The 20,660-nt window shown below is 38.7% G+C and overlaps 1 protein-coding gene across 1 annotated transcript in view; it reads right to left on the minus strand.

The window, feature by feature from the left end:
* MICAL3 (microtubule associated monooxygenase, calponin and LIM domain containing 3) overlaps window positions 1–20,660 on the minus strand; it is a 188,907-nt gene that overhangs the window by 96,988 nt on the left and 71,259 nt on the right. Inside the window, exons 23-24 of the mRNA XM_036761225.1 lie at window positions 10,991–11,079; window positions 9,625–9,712 (exon numbers count right to left, since the gene is read on the minus strand). Of these exons, the coding sequence (XP_036617120.1) occupies window positions 9,625–9,712; window positions 10,991–11,079 (177 nt within the window). The remainder of the gene's footprint in view (window positions 1–9,624; window positions 9,713–10,990; window positions 11,080–20,660) is intronic.

Raw genomic sequence — 20,660 nt, forward strand, 5'->3', positions numbered from 1 at the left:
CACATACACACACACAGCCATCCTATATGAATGAAACAAAACTCCCTGATTAAAAAGTAATAAATAATGAAGCAGTACTAATCTACAGTTCTGAAAGAAGAATGGTGGATAAGGACTGAGAGGTCTGCTTTTCCCAACCCAGATACACTCCATAAAACTTCACTCTTATAAATAGGACAGCCTGCTCTCCTTGGCAAGTGTCAGTTGGTTGAGGCTTTTATGGGAGAGGAATGTTGTCTGGAGGGGAATGGTACTGGCAATTTAGCAAGATGCCACCCCAAGTGTCTCTCTCCCTTCTCCAAGTGTACCACTCCTAGGACATAACGCCCTTTTTGGCACTATGTCTGCGTGTGGAAAGGCACACTCAACCCCTTCCACAAAATAAGGACAGGGAGATCAAGTTAAAATAGGAACCATTGCCCGTGATGGCATCAGAAAAGGGTGAACCCAGGGGCAGAGGCATGGTCCTTTAATGTGGAAACCCCATAGATTTCCAGAACCAAAGGACACAATATTTAGCCAGATGTTACTATTTTCAGGCCATAGTTATAAACAGCTATCTATATATGCACACATAGAATTGGACATACACATATCCCCACCAATTAAAACTCTTTAATGTGGGATAGGTTGAATAATGGATACTCATCAGTTGAGGAATAGCTGAAAAATCTATAGAAATCTATACAAAAACATGAGGAATTCAAAGAAACATGGGAAGATTTGTATGAAGTGATGAAGAACAAAAGAAGTAGAACCAAGAAAACAATATATGTAACAACTGCAACAATGTAAATGAAAAGATCACCAAAAGGATGTCTGACTATGAGTAACTGAAAAACCTGGGTAGCTCTTAAAGAAAATAATGAAACATTTGCTTCCTATACAGCAGAGAGGTGGGGGACTACTAAGACAGAATGGTGCGTACCTTATCACTGTATTTTATGTTTTTGCTTAACTTTTGGGCGGGAAGTATTACAAGGAGAGATTTGATCTGTACTGTGTGTGATATAACTGATGTAAACACACACACACACACACACACACACAAAATAAGATTTTAAAAAAGGGATTCAGAATTCCAATTTGTGGCCCCAGGAAAGATTTTCTCACAATATCTCTAAGCGATCAGTAACTAGTGATGAGAAAGAGTTTTTGACTTCTTCCTTCTACCTGAAAGGCTTCACTGAAGCACTTTGTGCCACGAAAGCAGCTCCTTCCACCGAAAAAGGTGGTGTAACGGATTTACAAATATTCCACCTAGGATCCAAAGTATGTGTACTGACACTTAGGGGACAAGAGGGAAGCATATGCATATGTCACAAGTTATTGTGTTGGACAGTGATGAAATATCACACACACAAACTTTGGCTCTTGTATCAAGGCCTTATGTCTTTATGATGATAATGGAAGAATTCCCGCTTTATCCCTGAGCCTATCTTTCCACTATATATACTGAATGTGTATGTGTACATACACACAGACACACAGACACACACGCACACTCCCTATATCCCTTCTCCCCACTCCTACCCCTGTATATCTCTTATCTTTCTCTTCCCTACAATTCCTCTTGATGAAAAGATCTATCTATCTTTCTCATATCTAACTATATGAGAAAGATACTACTTATGGCTTTTTATCTTAAGCCTCCTTTTAATGATCTACTATTCTCCTCACAGGAGTCATAGCAGGTATGCCAGGGTAAGAAAATCTGTGCCAAGTACACTGATCTATTGTAGAGTACAGGAGGCTTAGAAAGAAATCATCTGTAGACTTGAAGAACAGAAAGCGGAATTTCTGTCTGAAAAGCACATTACAAACAAAAATATTGTAAACAATGTTCACCCAACACTAAATTAGACTGTGGTTACAAAATGGGTTACCAAAAGCAGACGGCAATTCAGGGGAGGCTTGAGGTGGTTTCTTTTAAGTTGTCTGTGGCTTTGTTGTTGTTGGAAGTTTTTTTTTTTTGGTGGGTGGGGGGAGCAAGAGCAGCAATTTTGGCATAAGGAGAAAAGAACATTAAAATAGCACAGGAAGACGAGAAAAAAAAGAAATGGTTCAGTTTACCACAAGCACAACAGAGTCAAACACCAAATAAAGCCACAGCATTTGCCTACTTTTACTTCATTTGTATCAACATAATGAAGTCTTAGCAAGAGTGGAATGGAGGGGTGAGAAAAGGTAGGAAATATATATATATATATATATATATATATATATATATATATATTTCACTTTAAAGATTTCCGAACACAAGACCTATACTGAAGCCCTGATTCACTGACCTAGTCTTTTCAAATATAGAAACTCTGGGTTGATTAGTGACCGTTTTAGTTTGAGACTTAGGAAAGGAAACCTTATAAAGAGATAAAATAAAGAAAAGAAAACATATAAGGAAGCAAAGAAAAGATGGACAGCTTTCATTATAACATGCAGTATTTAATATATAGGCTTTCTTGAAATGGAAAATTGTTGATATGTATTCTGAATCCTTTCCTACATTCTGCCGTGCACATGACTTCTTTTTTCTTATTTTATATTCAAGTTTATAACGTTTCTTTTTCTTTTACTATTTGTCAAAAATAAAAAAGATTTAAAAAAAATTTAAAAAAATCAATGGCTCAAAAAAAAAAGAAAGATAAAATATATTTCAATGCTATTAAATCACTAGAGAGGCAGTAAGTATAACATAATGTGACCCTGAGCAAGACACAACATTTTTTCTACTCCAGGCAACTTTCTAAAAACAAAAGTTTCTTAACAGTCACTAATATAATCTGCATTGGTGGATGGAATTTTCTCACCAGGAATTCCCTTCACTGATGATATTCACAGGCATGATGCCCCCTCCCAATAAAATAAAATAAAAGGCTACCAACATTTACTTGCTCAAATGCATAGCCCTAATCACCAAAGGACTACAATGGACCCCAGAAAATACACTGTCATTTCTAAGCCCTTTGCACTTTTGAATTCTTATACTATAATTTAAACTAGAGAACTGGAACCTTGAAAAGTGGACCTGGCTTTCTGTTTTTGATATAGACTGAGTCCATTAGAGAGTTTAATCTGTTACATTTTAGGGTACCCAAATGATTATTATTTTTATTCATTTTATTCATTATTATTATTTTTATTCAGCAGAATTCATATTCTGCTCTGGGACCAGAAATCTAACTAACCAGATAGCCTTTTTAGCTTAGACTCAAGAATTCTATGTATGGAAATGTCCTTGAGTCTTTCACTGATTTTGCTGCTTACCATATTTCCCCATGCATAAGATGCACCCTTTTTCGAAAAATCTGGGGTCTAAAAACTGGGTGCATTTTATACAGTGGTTGTAGATTTTTTTACTTGCATTTCCCACTTTTTCTGCACTTGTTGTCTTTGCGCTCATTGTTTTGCATTGGTTACCAGTATATTAGGTTACCCACGTTCTGCCCAGAAATGGCTCAGAAAAGATTTTCGTACAATGCTGAATTCAAGTTAAAAGTGATCCAGTTTGCAAAAGTGAATAGAAATCATGCTGCTGAACATAAGTTTGGTCCTCCTCCAACTGAGAAAACAACCCGAGACTGGCTACGGGAAGAAGAAACCCTACTGAAAACACCATGGCAGAAGAAGGCCATGAGAGGCAAGTCAGCAAAATGACCTGATTTAGAGGGAACTGAAGATATGGATTGAAGAGCAAAGGGCAATTGGGATTCCTGTATCCACAAAGATGGTTCAGCATAAGGCAAGAAGAATTGCTGATGAAAAAGAAGTTACTGATTTCAAAGGAGGACACAATTGGTGCTTCAGGGTCATGAAACGGAATGGACTAAGCATGCGTACACGTACCAGACTTGCCCAAAAGATGCCTGAAAGCTATGAGCAGATGAATAAAACTTGAGTTCAATAACTTTATGTAATACATTTTTTTTTCAAATTTCGGGCCCCCAAATTAATGTGCATCTTATACATGGGGAAATATGGTAGATCATTTTGTAGAACTACTAAGTCTAGAGTTTCTCCAATTTGAGAGGATTTCTTTTTTCTATCCACAAACCTTTAAAAACAAAAAAAGTATAAGAAATAGCTTTAGAAACTGGCAGATGATGTGACCAGCAAGACAGTGGGGTTATTGTTGTTCAGTCATGTCTGACTCTTTGTGACCCCATTTAGGGTTTTCTTGGCAAAGACAGTGGAATGGTTTGCCATTTCCTTCTCCAGCTCATTTTATAGATGAGGAAACTGAAGCAAACAGTGACTTGCCCAGGATCAAATGGCTAGTGAGTATCTGAGACTGGATTTGAACTAAGGTTTTCCTGACTCTAGACCCAGTGCTCTACCCACTTACCCAGATGGTAGGATATTTGTCCTTAAATATTATTGAAGAATATAATAGAGAGCTGGCTAGACAGCAAATACCTTCTGTGGTCCACAGAAGCCCAGGTGGGCTTCTCTCTCTAGAGTTTCCTATAGGTAGTAACACTAAGGTGGGAAACCATACCCTCTCAACTGAGGGGGCTGAAGATATTCCACTTTGGAGGAGGATGGATCTGTAGTCATCATAAGAGAGAGGACAAAAAATATGGAGGAAAATCAGAGATATGTGACTGAGAACATAACAGAGAGGCTAAAAGACCTAAAAGTTATAAGATAAGACACAAAATAAATATTCAGCTCATAAGCAGATAAACCAATAGAGAGGCTCATAAGGACAGAATGAAGAATGAGTTAAACCTTAAAGAGGCCAGAATATTATGATGTTAATAATGAAAGAAATGAAGCAAAACTCCTTGACCAAAAATTGTTTTGTAGACTCCCTAGAGACTATGGAACAATAAGAAACTCCAGAATGTTTCAAAAAGAAAATAAACTTTTAAAAGAAAAAATCTGGAATGAAATTAGATCAGAAATTCTTAATTTGGAATTAAAGTATACAAATGGTAGAGGATACAACTTAAAAAGACATGACAGAGAATTTCTTTAAACAAGTTCAGGCTCTGAAAGAGGGAATAAAAGATTTAGAAAACAAAAATAGGCAACTAGAAGAAGATTAGAAAAGAAAGAAAAGGCAATGATATTTATAAAAAACCCAGAATTCTATGCAACCTAAAATGAATGATCTTGAAGATAGGATGTACAGATATAACTTAAGAATTACAGATCCCCTAGGAGAATATGACAAATCAAAAAAACCTGAATACCACACAGCAGGAAAACAAGAAAACTGTTCAAAACTTTTAAACATAGAACACGAAGCAATAATTAATTGAATCCATAGATTACTACCAGAGGAGAAAAAAAAAAACCTATGTTTGAAACTTTAAGGCATACAGTAGTTAAATCTCAAAATTTCAACAGCAAACTATGCATACAATCAGGAGAAAGACATTCAAATGTGAAGGAACACCAATGTGAATAAACCAGAATTAGTCTGCAGTCATGGTAAAATGGAGAAAATGGAACAGTATATTCCAAAAAGTAAAGGACTTTAAGCTTCAACCTCAAAGTACGTATTTAACAAAGCTGAGCCTAAGATGTACCTTCAAGAAAAGAGAGGCAAGAAGCATTCCTGAAAAAAAAAAAAACAAACCCAAAATACTAGAAGAATATCTGACTAGCAAGCTCCTCAAACAAAACACAAGAAAGGAAATAAGTGCAATTATAAGAAAAGACTAAGTAATCAAAATCAGTTGTTTCATTTATAGGCAACTATTTCAGAAGAAAAGAAACTCAAAGGAGAAAAAGAATCTAAGGGACTAAAGATTTAAATGAAAAAAAGAAACAGGAGAAGGAAAGGTAGAAGAGTTAAAATATCATAAATAAATCTTAAACTGGATTACTGTTGTTCCATTTCTATCCTCAGTGTTTAGTATAGTGCACCTAACAAATGCTTTTTCATTCACTCATAGACTAAACTGTGTGATTTACAAGAAACAAATCAACCTCTTTCTTGGGAAAGACAACCACTATGGAAATGTAGAAGAAAAGGGAGAAAGAAAATAAGAGGCTAGGGGAAATTGGCACCCAGCTCATAGATGAATATGGAGGGATCATAGGTAAATTCTTAAATCTGTAGGCTATGGGAAAATAGGATAAAAACAAAAGGATAAAAAAGAAGCTAAAGAAGCTTACCCTGAAAAGGCGAAGAAACATGTCCTATTGAAGAACATTTACATCTGAAATAGGGGAGGTGCATAGTTATGTTAAGAGACAGGGACCTAATATTTTGTTTGGGGAGAATATGCACATTAGGAAACTATCTTCTCTGAGAAAGTGTTGCACTCCTCAGGATTGTGATCCACCAAGAAAAGGTAAGTATGAATCTCCAAAGGTAGCATCCCCACATAGGGAGGACAAAGAACCAGAGATAGGTTAATTTGGCTATATGAGTAGAGGATGATGATGGTAAGGACAGGGTGTAGGATAAGGCCTCAAAATTTGGAACAGTATTTCAATTCAATGTTGCTTTCTTCATGAATTGATATTTCTAAAAGTGAGCCAAGGATGGGTAAAATCTGAAAATGCAATAACACAGAAATGGGACAGAGTTCCAATTTGGTACTCCAAATGCTGTACCCTTATAAGGGACACAGAGGGAATAAAGAAATAATAAGTAAGGGTATATAGTTTGTGAACTGGAGACTAGAATTCAAAATAGATTAAAAAGGAACAATAATAAAGACAATAACAAAGAAAGACTTCTTGGGAAAGGGAACAGCAAAAGAATGTTATTTAACCTAAGAGGTTCAAGAGGAAAAGGTGGGAGAAGGGAAGATTTTGAAGCATAAGTAGGGCAAAAGAAGGTTGTAGGAGGACAAACACAAATAAATAAAAACAAACTGTAATTTAAGTAAAGTCAAAGAATTTGAGAAAGGGTGGGTTAAAGGGAATAAAACAGCATTAAAGTAGTATAAGCAAATCTAATTGCTGGGATAAAGGAGGAAGGTAATGAAAGTTAATACCAAAAAAAAAAAAAAAAAAAAAAAAGAAGAAGAAGAAGAAGAAGAAAATACAAACCTAACAATTGAAATTTCAAATGTGAATGGAATAAAGAGGCCTATAAAATAGAGTGGCAGAACGGACAAAACAATTTGATGTATATAAGAAATACATCTAAAAAGCAGACATATACAAAGTGAAAATAATAATAGGCACTGTTACTATAACTATAATTACTTAATAAAAAGCTGGAATAAATTTTCCTATACATCACGTTGATTCAAAAAAGAGCTGTAATTATGTTATCGGACAAAACAAAAACTTAAAATTTATAATTTCAAGAGAGATAATCAGGGAAATGTCATAGACAGGGAAACGCAAAAAAAAATCAAGCATATATGTTTGAACAAAATTACAAAGTATTTAAATTCATAAAAAGAAAGTTAATTGAATGGTGAAAAGGTAGAAAACAACAAAAATAACTGTAGGAGACTTAATGTTCTTCTCTCAGAGCTAGTCAAATCTAATCAGAGCTTAAACAAAGGAGATCATAGCACTGAACCAGTGAAAGCTGCCAGATCTAATGACTTATGGTATCTTCTGAAAGGAAACATTAAAGAAAATACCTATATTTTAGCACCACGTAGTACCTTTAAAAATGGATAATTCCTAGGGCAGTGGTCTCCAAAGTAGGGTGTGCAGAGAAATCCCATTGGGGTGCAGAAAGATTAGAACTTCTATTTCTATTTGTTTTTAATTTAAAAATAAGAAACTGAGCTTTACCAATATTAAGTAAACATATCCTTTACAGACCACAATGCAGTAAAAACAGTAATTAATATAGGGAACACAAGTTAAAAATAAAGGCCGAAAAGAAGGATTAAACTGTTGCAAAACTGAAAATTACTATTTTCTCAACAAGTAGGCAAGAATAGAAACTAAAATCAGATGGGCAAAATGGAAATACATTATGATATGGTCAAGGAATGATCTGAATTTAAAATTGAGTTAAATTCTTTTCAAAGATATCCTTGTGAATTTAGTGCCTCCATATTTTTTCATTGATACAAAACAGTCCTCTCTTCTGGAAGCCTCCTAGACTGACCATTACATGTGATTAGAAATTAACTTTCTTACTTAGTCAAACATATATTCAAGGACCCAAAGAAAAAGATTCTTTTAAGATTCCTTCCTAGTTTTTCTGTCATGGAAATACTAGCTTTCTTGATATCTCATAAATGTCAACTGTGGAGAGCTATCTGCATTCTATCTATCAGAGAAGAAGGCATCAAAGACTGCTAAGGGTTAAATATGACTACTGGCTTACTCTATAAAGTGTTGGTCTCATAGGGATAGTAAATGAAAACCTTTCCTAGATTTATAGAATGGGCACAGATTAAAAAGCCAAGATTATGGCATGGCTCAACATACCAGTCACCCACCCCTGTCACTCTAGCCCAGCCCCACAGCCAGGAGCACATGCTGGTTTCCACAGTCATTTCTACAGGCTTTGAGGTGCAAGGAAGAGTCATCTCTGGGAAGATGCTGTTTAAAGCCTGTGAGTGGGGAGGTGCAGAAAGGGACAAGTCTTTTCTGTTTTCACTCTGTCATCTTCATTATCACTGTCTAGAATATTTGCTAATATCACACTCTTTAGTTTTAAAATCTGATTTCCTGGTAAAATCTAAAGCCCTTCCCCCCTCCCCCTTTGAAAACCATGTATTCTTAAATGTCTGCTTGGAAGACATTTTTTAAAAAGAGGGATATAGGCAATTAAATCTCTTATATGCAAAGATAATCACAGCCTTAATCCATACAACAGAAAGCAATTTTAAGAATAAAACCATATGTTTTCAATAATAGGTTATTTATCCAAAGGACAAACTTTCTTCCCCTTCCCACTTTACATCCATTCGGGTCACCCTTGCTGTACCATCCCTCAGCACTAGTTAGGATAAGTACCTCTTTAGGTAATGACAGTGGCACTAACATGCATGCTGATGTTGTTAGGGATGGTCAATGAAAGACTCTCCAAAATTAAGGGAAGTAGTACAATTGACCACCAAAGTAGACAGGAATTGGGTGTGGTTTTTTTTTCTTTTTTTAACAGTTAGGAACTAAATACAGCATCAGCATCTTATCCAGACACTTAATGAAAGGATGAGGACAGAGGGATCTGTAGAATTTAAGTGAAAGCAAAAAAAATCCAGATTGTGAGGCTTTTCAATTTTAAAATAATATGCCAATAAAGTCCAAAATGGCCAGCTATAGAAAGACTTTGTACCTCCAGATTTCTCACCTGGGGTCAATGACATAAGAAATTTGTCTTGTAACTCTCTGCATGCCTGGAGGAGATCTGCACAATTTCCCTGATGAGATGGATGGAGTCAGGCCCCAGAGCCATTTTAGCAGCAATTTCTAATAGCCCTCTAAACTGTTTTCTCTATGGGCTAGCAGCCTGCCAGTGAAATTCCCCCACAATCTGTATGAGTAATATGTATAGTACATAGAGAAAGGGGACTGCAAAAGCAAGCAGCTGACACATGAAAAAGGAGTCCAAAGGGTTTTGGGCTACCTGGTGCCCAAGCGAGGAAATGGTGCTTTGGAGTCGATGGCTCATCCCCTTGGCCTTGTCATAGAGGCCAAGAGAGTACTGTGCCACCCAGCCAAACAAGGAAGCGAGGCTACCTGGAGTCCTCTCCGCTGAGCTAGTGGCAGAGTCGGATCGGCCAGTTCTGTCTGCTGCGGCGCTGTCCTGCAGGGGCCCTTTAGTCTCCTGGGAAAGGAGAAAAGGGTAAGAAAGTCAGTAGGTGACAGTTTTAGATTCCATGAAGGAGCAACAAGTTTCAAATAAGATCCAGTCTACAAGGACAGCAGAGCCTGGAAAGTTTGCTTCCCTTTAACTATCCCCCCAATCTTTGGTACTACATGCCACTGTGGTAGGATTTCTCCATACATGGTAATAATACACATGGCCTACTCAGACTCTAAAAATCACTAGAAAAGATATTTTATGATCTGGGCCAGATTCATCTTGGAAGTAACCAGGAGTCAAATTCTAGCCTCATCTAAGCTTTCCCTCCAGCTTCTCTCCATTAACAAGGAAGACAAGCAGCACCATCACATCTTAGAGCTGCATGTTGCTTCAAAGTTTACAAATACCTTTCCTCAACATAACTCTGTGAAATAAACAGTGTTTACAAGTTTTATTTCCATTTTATAGACAGGAAAATTGAGGTTTAGAGAGATTTAAGTACCTTGTCCAAGATCATACAAGTAGGGATGTGAGAGCCAGGAAATGAACCCAGATCTTTTCTGACTCATGCTACGGAATCTATTTCAGTGAGTGGAATCTATTTTATGAACAAAACTGAGGGAAATAAGGGTGCTAGCTGCTGTTGCAAAAAAAAAAAAACAACAAAAAAAACCTTAAAACCCCCAAAAATCCAACGTTCCCAAAATGGTAGCTCTCAATAAGCTCTGATACCCTAAGTAAGTTGGAATCCACAGAATGAGGTTGGTGAAAAGGACTAGCAAAAAATATTTAACTTTTGTCTCTTCTCTACTTGGGCACATCTCAGGATTAGCCAAAGAGGAGCAGTAAGACCTTCTCAAATGTGACTCCAATGCCATTCTTAATGAGAACCTACCTCATCCTAACAGAAGTGGAGAAGTAACTGTACTAAGCAGCATGAGTCCTATTTTATGTCACATAAATACTATTGTAGGGACTAAAGCTGGAAAGACTGGAGTATGCATCTAATCTCCAAACCCTGCCTACAGAGTGAGACTTAAAGAACCCAAATAAAGCACAGAATCTAATACTATTTTTAAAATTTCTTTAACTGATCCTGGGTCCCTTTGACAGAGACCTGTCTCTTAGGTTTTCCTGAAGTTCCTATCCTTCCTTAAGAGTTGCATATGATTGTACAAACAGCTATTCAACAAGCTATTACTTTATTCTAATACCTATCTTGACCCCACCCCCAAATGGTACTCAAGCGTTTTATCCCTTCTAACTCCCAATACCCAGTGAACTAAAATTAGGTGTTACCTTCCCAGACAAAGAAGCCGCGGCTGGTCTCTTCCTCTGTGCGTATCCAGAAAGTCGATAACAGTAGTGAGGTTTACAGTAGAATTTGCCTGTGGGCAGTATGAGATAAGGAAAGAAGTAAATAAAATTGTTACTAACTTGAAATCTGTACCACTGTTTTTCCAGATAGTTCTGCTTCTCTTTTATCTGTGCATGCCCACTGGGTTCCTTAGCCTACCTCCAGGACAATGTATGTGATCTAAAGGAGACAATCGGCCCCCATAAGCTGACACAACCTAGTCTGTCCCTTTTTGCCTGAAGCAGGGGCCTATTTCATTTGGCATCTGAAAGTCACTGAACCAAATCCCAATCAGTTCCCAGAGCAGAGATGCGGGGCTTGCCTGGCATCATCTACAAACAAAGCAGTAGTGTATAAAGAACAAAGATTGGATCACATGGAAAGCTGGAAGTTGCATTTCTGGGGAAAGCAGTAATGAATATAACTAGAAGGGTGGGGGATGGAGACTGAGGGTGTGGGGTGGTGCTAAGTATGAATGCTGAAAGGGCCATTTTCAGAGAAACTAATAGTGCCTGGGGCGCCTCAAAAAGTGAGAAGGTGAATTTTCTGAAACAGATTAGTGCTTCATTAGGGTTCTACCCTTTGGCCTCTTCTGGGGCAGCAGCTATAGGATCTCCTTAAAGGTCCAACAGCCCCACAACCTCGACACTCTTAGAAATAGTCCCTGAAAAAAGGCATGATAAACTGGGTAGGTTCCCTTAAAAAATATTTTCTTCTCAAAGCCAAAATGAGATAACCTAAAAAATGAGAAGAAATAAAAATGGACTGGAATGCCTTTTTTTTTGGTCTGTCTCTTTACCTTTCACCTTTCTTTTCCTTCAGAGATTTCCTCTTTCCCCTTTCACTGACCCTAAACAGGTCCACTGGCAGGGGGTCCGGGAGGGCATACTTTATAGCAGCTTTATAGTTAGGTTTAAAAAGTATTCATGCCCATAGAATATTTTCCCGGCACACAAATTTTCCACTAGTTCCTGCCAGCTCAACTAGTGTCACAGAGATGATGCATCTGTTGTCAGGGACCATTAGTAGTTTAAAAGAATAACAATCTTATAGCTTGTAATTTTTGGTTGTAAATATTTTACTTGGTCATACTAGGACTTCTTCTAAGCCCTGGGCCTCTGCTTATTTGATTTGACTATGTTAGGAGGAAACATGGATTCTACTTTCAGTTTGGCCTCCAGCCTCCCTAATGATGTGGAGTTAAGTCACTTGACTTCTTTGAAGGTTTGTTAATATTCCCAGAACAGTGGGAGGCATGGAAGAAACATATTTGATGATTATGAAATTTTACAGTTGCTACTTCCCTCTACTGAACTAATTGGCTCTATTTAATTTTTAAGCATTTATTAAGGGCTTGCTATGCACAAAGAATTGTTCCAGGTGCTGGAGATATAAAGGCAAAAACAAAATAGTCCCTACCTTCAAGGACATTAATTTCTACCAAAGGGACAACCTGCAGGTAGGCAAATAAATATAAGTAAATTTGGGTGAAGAAAGCAGTAATAACCAGGAAACTCAGAAGGTGGTAGTAACTCAGCTGAGCCCTAAAGAAAACTAGATTCTAGGGTGTAACCTTTAAGTCGATAAATCGTATTTTGTCAATACATGGGTCAAATAGGAAAAAAGGCATGAGTAGTAAGAGCCGTAATTTTATCACCTTGCTAATAATAATGCCCATCTCCAAAGATTTCAACTATCAGAGTTAAGCTCTTCGAGGGGGCAAAATGATGTTATAAAAGGGGCCAAGAGTCTTGCAACGACCCTAAATCTTACCTTGCAGGGTCACTGAGATTACATTAAAAGAAAAAAAAAAAGACAGTCATGCAGTTTTTGCTAAAAATTCTAGAAATAACTAACAATAATTCAATCCCAAAGAATTTACCCGTTTTTGTAGCCCATAAACCTGATGGGTCTTTTCTGGCAATAATCTTTGAATTGCATGTTCTTCCCCAGAATTTCCAATCTCCAGAAGCACACATGTCAGCCATGCTCGCTTCAAACCTGGCTCTACTCATGATTCCCAGGATGACTTCTTGTAATATCAATTAAGTTGGGACTTTTTACTGTTTCAGAATGATAGATTAATTAAGTGTCTTTGATTGAGCCCTACTAGGTGCAAAGCCCCAGGCCTAAACCCCTATCTACTAGGTGCTAAGCCAATGTGGGCACGAAGCCCTCAGGGTCCAAAGGGGAGTTGCTAAGACCAGAGCCAATAGTAGGAGCCTGAGTTCTGGTCACTCAGATGACATTTGATGACAGCTAAATAGTGTATAAAAAGAGAGGACAGAGCTATTTGCAGGGGGGCTCTCACTCACTGGAAGAGTGGCATGTGACTGGAAGAGACTCTGGGCAGCTGTTAAGAGCACCGCCCCCCCCCATGTTTGAACTTTGTTAAACCCTGGTAACTATGCATTGAGATTTGAATCAGACAAGGTCTGTTTGTTGATGTTTGTAATTTGTATTTGCTCTGAAGTTCAGGGTGCTGGCTTTTTCCCCTGAACTAAGTGAAGGATATTTGTATGCTGGATTAAAGTAAAATTGTTAACCCCTTAACGTTGCTTTCCTTAGAAAAGCAGATCAAAAGAACCTGTGCTTGCAGCGTTCTTGTTGTTGGGTTTGGGTTGGTTTTTCAACCCCACAGCAGCTGCTAGTAAATTGCTGCAACACTTCACCTTGCCCCTATTATGACAGCTTCCTATCCACCTACCTTACTCCATTATTCTGTTACTTTTTATGTGTTATTTCTGTGCATGACTCTTCTGTCTATTTATCTGGTTCTAACTGCTCTCTTGACCTCCAGTCCATCTCTGACTACCTGTTAGTCACCCTGAACATCTCAAAACAGATGTCCTGAAGATAGCTTAAATTCAACATGCCTAGAACTGAACTCATCATCCTTTTCCCACCTCAATTTTCCTATCTTTTAGACTTCATTTTTAGAATTGGGTACCATCCTCGATTACTCCAGTTACCCATTCTTGCAACCTAGATGTCGTTTGATTCCTCCTCACTCTCTCACATCTAATATCCAATCAGCTGCAAGTACTATTGTTCCTACCTTTGTAACATCACCTGCATAAGTCCCCTCCTCTCCTCTGACTCTGCACCCAGCCTGGACTAAGTCTTCATTACCTTGGTAGAAGGTACTTATTAGTACCTTCATTAGCAGAATGCCTGGACAGCTGAAATAGCCTGCTGGTGGGTCTGCCTGCCTGAGTCTCTCCCCATTCCAATCTGTCCTTAGCTGTCAAAGGTCCTCCTAAAGCACAGGTCTGACCATATCACACCTGGCCCCTGCACCTTCAATAAACTCCAGTAGTTCTCCATACTTTCAGGATCAAATAGAAACATCTTCAGTATGGCTTTCAAAGCCCTGCATAGCTTAGCCCTTTCCTTCCTTTCCAGTCTTCTTATATCTTATTCCCCTCCACACACCCTGCAAGCCAGTAGTACTGTTCTCCTTGCTGTTCTAAAGGCACAAGACATTCTGTCTCTGACTCCCAGTGTTTTTGATGGCTGTCCCCATGCCTGGAACTCTCTCCTTCCTCACCCTGCCTTCCTTCAAGTTCCAGCTAAAGTCATGCCTTCTGCAAGAAGCCTTCCCCCATCCTTCTTAATCTTGTGCCTCCCTTCTAAGACTACCCACGATATATCCCATACACATCTTATTTGTACAAGTGTGCATGTTGTCTCTCTTATTAGACCATAAGCTTCTTGGACAGTATGACTTTTTTTTTTTTGCTTTTCTTTGTATCGCTGGCACTTAGCACAACACCTAATAAATGCTAGTTGATTCACTGCTGTAAGTTAGACAATTAATATTTATTAAAGGCCTCCTATGTGCCAGGCACTGTGCTTAATGCTGGCGATACAAATACAGAAAAAGTCCCTGACCTCGAGGAATTTGCAATCTGATGAAGGATGGCAACACACAAAAGAAAGCTTAAAAGCTTGGAGGCAGGAGAGCTAAGAGAACATACCCTGCAAAGGGGGATTATGTAGAAATCCAAGAAAGCTATTGGGTAGGAAATGAGAAGTTGGCTGGCCTAGGCTCCCTCCTTAAATGGAGATTTTGGGAGGAGCTCATGGCTCTATCCTTCAACCAGAGGGATGGAGGATGCTGATGTGGTATAAGTATAAAGGCTAATGCCTTCTTGTAGGATAACGAGGTTCCTGGTGATGAGGGGCATGATGGAGAAATCCAAAGGAGTGCAGCTGGGTGGGAAATGTTGTTTTCTCCTATTAGATTGTAAACTACTTGAGGGTGAAGAACTATCTTTCTTTTTGCTTGCCTTTGTATCTCTGGCACTTTGCACAGTACTCAGCACATAGTAAACACTTTATAAATTACTCTATGTGAAAATGTATTCATTAGAACTTCTGGGACATGAATGAGAATCCAGGAAAAGACTGCCTAAGTCTTTTCATCGATTTTGCATGTGTTCATTAGTTAAAGAACTTAAATGATATATGCTGTATAAGTAAGGAAAGTATGTTTAAGTAAGTATAGAATGTCTACCTTGGTAAGAAAATAAATGGTAGCTGAAGAGTAGGCCCAAAGACAAAGCAAAGCTGTCACTAAGCGGCCTTCTGTCCTAAGTTGCAGTGTCCACATTCCAGCGTGTGCTGGAACTCCAAACACAACAACACCCTTAAGACACAATTGTAAGACTACAGCTGTCCAGATAACAGGGAAAAGACATGACGTATTGTCTAATCTGGAGTCTTAGTCTTGAGAGTTGGCAACGACTGGAAATGAACTAGCTTTTGGCAAGAGATGCAGTGGTTATTTTTTTTCCCCTAAGCATCTGAGTTCCAGTGAAAAGCCACCTTGGAGTAGAAATGGAGAAAATCAGGGACCTGGGTAAAATGATGCACCTCTGAGGTACATGTGATTTAGTTCGTCAGTTAGATATTAACGATGGAGGTAAACTCAATTACAGAATCTTTGAGATGGACTGCCCTTCTCATTTGGTACAAATAATCTTGCCTAAAACCTCCCTAAACATCATCTAATCTCTAATTGAAAATATACAGTGAGGAGGAAATAGTACCCCACTCCCCCAAAAAAGACAGCCGTTTGATTTTTAGATGGTTCTAACTGTGAGAAAGTGCTTCCTTATGCTGAGCCAAACTCTGTCTCTTTACCTCGTCTACCAACTTGTATTTCTGTATTGTCCACGTACCTAAAATAAACCTCATCCCCTTTCCATGAGACAGATTTAGAGTTGACCTCTAAACTCCCTCACTTTACAGGTGAAGAAACTGAGAACCCAGAGAGGTTAAGTTCACCTTGTCCAAAGTTATGCAGGTGGTAATAAAATCAGGATTTGAAACCAGGATCTCTGTGACTCCAGATCTTTCCCCTACTCATTCTAAACTACCTAGTAGTCTCTTTCAAAATAGGATAGAATGAGAGTAAATTGCTTTAAAATTTCAACCATGTTCTCGATATAAGACTATTGAATGTAATAATTCCTTAGTAAGGAAACAACCAAAAGACCACAAAAAACAAAAAAACTCTTCCTGCTACATCTTAACCAAAATCATACTTCCTTCTTTTTTCGCTTTGTGTTCAGGAGAAAGAATAAGCGGTAACACGTTTCCTTAAAATCTTCTCTGAAAACCGGAAGATCCATATTATCTGAGACAAATCAAACTGATGAATGGCCCTTTAAATTAAAGATCCATGCAGAAAAATAATGAGGCAGTGAATGCTGCCAGACACTGAAGTCCAAAGGGAGAATTTGCTACTGATAAATGGGGCACTAAAAGCCTTAGGCAAAAACTTCTCAACCATGACATGAGTGAGCCTCCTCCTAATTCCTCTATAAACCTGAGGTACCAGCCCAAGGCTGCCAATGGCTCTGATGAGGCCAAAGAAAAGGGGTTTATGAACAGAGTAAGAAAGGATCTAAATACAATTCACTTTCTTTCAGAGAAAGAAAGAAAAAATCATCCCTACCCTCAAATGGATAAGCTTAGAAGACATCAACTATTTCAGTAGCCAGCAGCCAAAGCCTGGATCAGCTTGTCTTCAGGCACCACGTTCAGCACCTTCAGGACAAAAAGCATTTGGATCTTGGCAGTACCGATAAAGTCACTAACTGTCCTGGGTACACAAGGGAACCCAGGCTAGGCTCAGCAACATTTTACAACTGTTCAAATATCTGAAGAAGAATGTGTTTCCTTGAGACTTCCCTTACCCATAATAACCTTTTCTAGTTACCAGACCCGTACTTCATATGGACAGGGACTAGACTTGGAGTCAGAAAGACCCAGTTTCAAATCCTGCCTCAGCTAATTACAAGACAAATCACTTAATCTTTCTGTACCTTGATTTCCCCATCTATAAAATGAAGGGAGTGGGTTTTATTGCCTGTACAACTCGTGGCCCGAGGGCTGCCTGCAGCATGCCAAAGGATTTCCTCTACACACAAAGGATGTTTTCCTCTACATTCTTTGTGGGCCACCCAAAATCCTTTGGCATGCTGCAAGGTAAGTGTGACTTATGCAGGCCTGCTCTAAATATTGCCTCTTCCAGTTCTAAATCTATGATCTTAAGTTTTCAGACTCATGGCTCTCCTCTGATTAAGCTTGCCTTCTTAATTGAACTTGTCTCTACTGCTATTTTTGGCTCATTTTGTTCAATCACACCTACTCATGTACCAAAGTTTAGATGACAACTTCTTCTGAGAAGCCTCTATTTCACCTCTCATTGATTACTTCCTTCTGAAATCCTATGCTATAGCCCTAATAATCTATACTTTACTTAATTACATAATCTTGTGTTATTTGGTGTTTGATGTAGGGCTCTTATCTCCCTAGACTGTTAGGTCCTTAATGGGACTAGATTATCACGGAGGTCCCTTATAACATGGAGAGTCAATTATTTTCCCTCTTCCTGTGTTTCACTACACCTTGGCACAATGCTGACATAAATAGTATAGTCACTTACAGACATCTGGGCTCAGAGTCAATGAGACCCAAGTTCAAATCCAGCCTTAGACTAGCTGTGCGACCCTGGGCAAGTTGCTTAACCACTGTTTGCCTCAGCTTCCCCATCCATAAAATGGGGATAATAACAGCAACTACCCCCGCCCCCCGCAAGGCCGTTGTGAGGATCAAATGAGACAATAATTGTAAAGTGCTTAGCACAGTGCTAAGCATCACGTCCTAAATGCTGCATAAATGTCAGCTATCACTATTATCACCACCACCACCACCACCACCATCACTATTCGGAGTCCTCAGCAAATCCTGCTGATCGGCTGACTAAAAGCAAAGTTCTACTGTAAGAGATTGCAATGATTTAAAGACAGAAGGATAAGGTCTGCAGTGGGGAGAGCTGCCCAAGTTCTTATTCCTCTGAGCTATACTTGCTCTCTCTTACTGACCAGCACATCAACAAATCTAAAAAGTCTCTGCAAATAGCTTATAAGCAAACACTTCTTCCACGTAAACATTAGGCACTCCAAATTTTCTCGCTTGATAACTACCGTTCTTGTTCCACCTTCTATCCAACAAGCATATTTTCAAATATGAAATAGACTGAGGCCAAAGTCTACTGGTGAAGCCTAAATACCTTCATCCTCAAAGACTGTCTTCAGTGACAGGACAGGTGCAAAAAGAAGGATCTGGTCAATCAACAAGCATTCAATTAAGAACCTATGCAAGATGCTGTGCTAGGTCTTAGGGTTACAAATACCAAAAACCAAAATAATTCCTACATCCTTGGAGTTAGCCTTCTACCAGACAATAAAAGCATATAAATAATACGAAATACAAACAGTAAATGCAAGGTTGCTAAATACAAGGTCCTTAGGGATGGCACTGGCACGGGAGGAATCAGGAAAATCTTGCAGAATGGGGTGCATTAGCTGCATCTTGGGAGACCCATGAGGTGGAAGAGAGGAGTTAGTATAGTCTGTGCATGAAATAACAAGTGCAAAAGCCTGGAGAGATAAGATGGAATGTGGAAGAAAAGAGAGAAGGCCAGTTTGGCTGGATCTTAGAGTGTGGAAAGAGGAGTAATGTATAAAGAGGCTAAAAAGACAGGATGGATCAAGCTGTAAAGCCACCCATCATTAATCAATCAACATTTATAAGCACCTGCTATGTGCCAGGCACTAGTTAAGTGCAGGAGATGTAAAGAGAGGCAAAAGAGAGTTGCTATCATTAAGGATCTTACAATCCATTGGGGAGACAACATGCTAACAATATATATAAATAAGCTATACTCAGGATAAATAGGAAATAATTAACAGAGAGCATTGGAATGAAGAGGGGTTGAGGAAGACTTCCTGTAGAAGGCAGGACTTTAGTTGGGACTTATAGAAGTCAGGGAGGTTGGTAGTTGGAGTGCAGGTGAGGTTTCAGACATGGGGTACAGTCAGAGAAAATACCCACAGCTGAGAGATTAGAGTGCTTTATTCATGGAACATCCAGGAGGACAGTGTCACTACATTGAAAACCATGTGTCAGGAAGTGTCAGGAAAGATAGGAAGGGCTTTGAATGCCCTTGCTCCTGGAGGCAACAGGCTTCATAAAACAAAGGAGTTTAGATATTATTCCAGAAAGAATAGGGAACATAGGAGCTTTTTGAGTAAGGAGAGATGTGCCAAGATCCTTAAGAAAAATCACCCTGAACTGCCCTGATATTCTAGACCCACAGGGCAAAACAGAAATTGAAAGAATCCACAGATCGCCTCCTCAAATAGATCACAAAAAGAAATCTCCTAGGAATATTGTCGCCAAATTCTAAAGCTCCCAGATCAAGGAGAAAATACTGAAAGCAGCCAGAAAGAAACAATTTGAATATTGTGGAAACACAATCAGAATAACCAAAGATCTAGCAGCTTCTACATTAAGAGCTCGAAGGGCTTGGAATACGATATTCCGGAGGTCAATGGAGCCAGGATTAAAACCAAGAATCACCTACCCAGCAAAACTGAGTATCATGCTCCAAGGCAAAATATGGATTTTCAATAAAATAGAGGACTTTCAAGCTTTCTCAGTGAAAAGACAAGAGCTGAATAGAAAATTTGACTTTCAAACACAAGAATCAAGAGAAGCATGAAAAGGTAATCAAGAAAAAGAAATTGCAAGGGACTTACTAAAGTTGAACTGTTTTGTTTACATTCCTACATGGAAAGATGATGTGTATGATTCATGAGACCTCAGTATTAGGGTAGCTGAAGGGAATATTCATATATATATGTTTATGTATATATATGTATATGTGAGTGTGTATGTATGTATATATGTATGTGTATATGTATATACAGAAAGAGAAAGAGAGCAGGAAAAAAAAAAAAGAAAAATCACCCTGATGGTTCTGTGAAGAAGGATGGACTGGAATCATGAGAGACTGGAGGCAAAGAGACCAATTTGGAGGTCACTGTTATAGTCTAGGTAAGAGGTGATGAAGGCCTCAACTAAGGCGGTGACTGTGAGCAGAGAAAAGGGACTAGATTTGAAAGACACCATAGAGGTAAAACCAGCAAGATCTGGAAAGAGAGTGGATATGTGGGGTGAAGGAACATGAGGACTGAGGATAATGCCAAGGTTTTGAACTTGAGGAGAGTTGAAGAATGGTGTGGCCTTCATCAG

Source organism: Trichosurus vulpecula, chromosome 5 (genome assembly GCF_011100635.1).
Source record: "Trichosurus vulpecula isolate mTriVul1 chromosome 5, mTriVul1.pri, whole genome shotgun sequence".
Classification (NCBI taxonomy): domain Eukaryota; kingdom Metazoa; phylum Chordata; class Mammalia; order Diprotodontia; family Phalangeridae; genus Trichosurus; species Trichosurus vulpecula.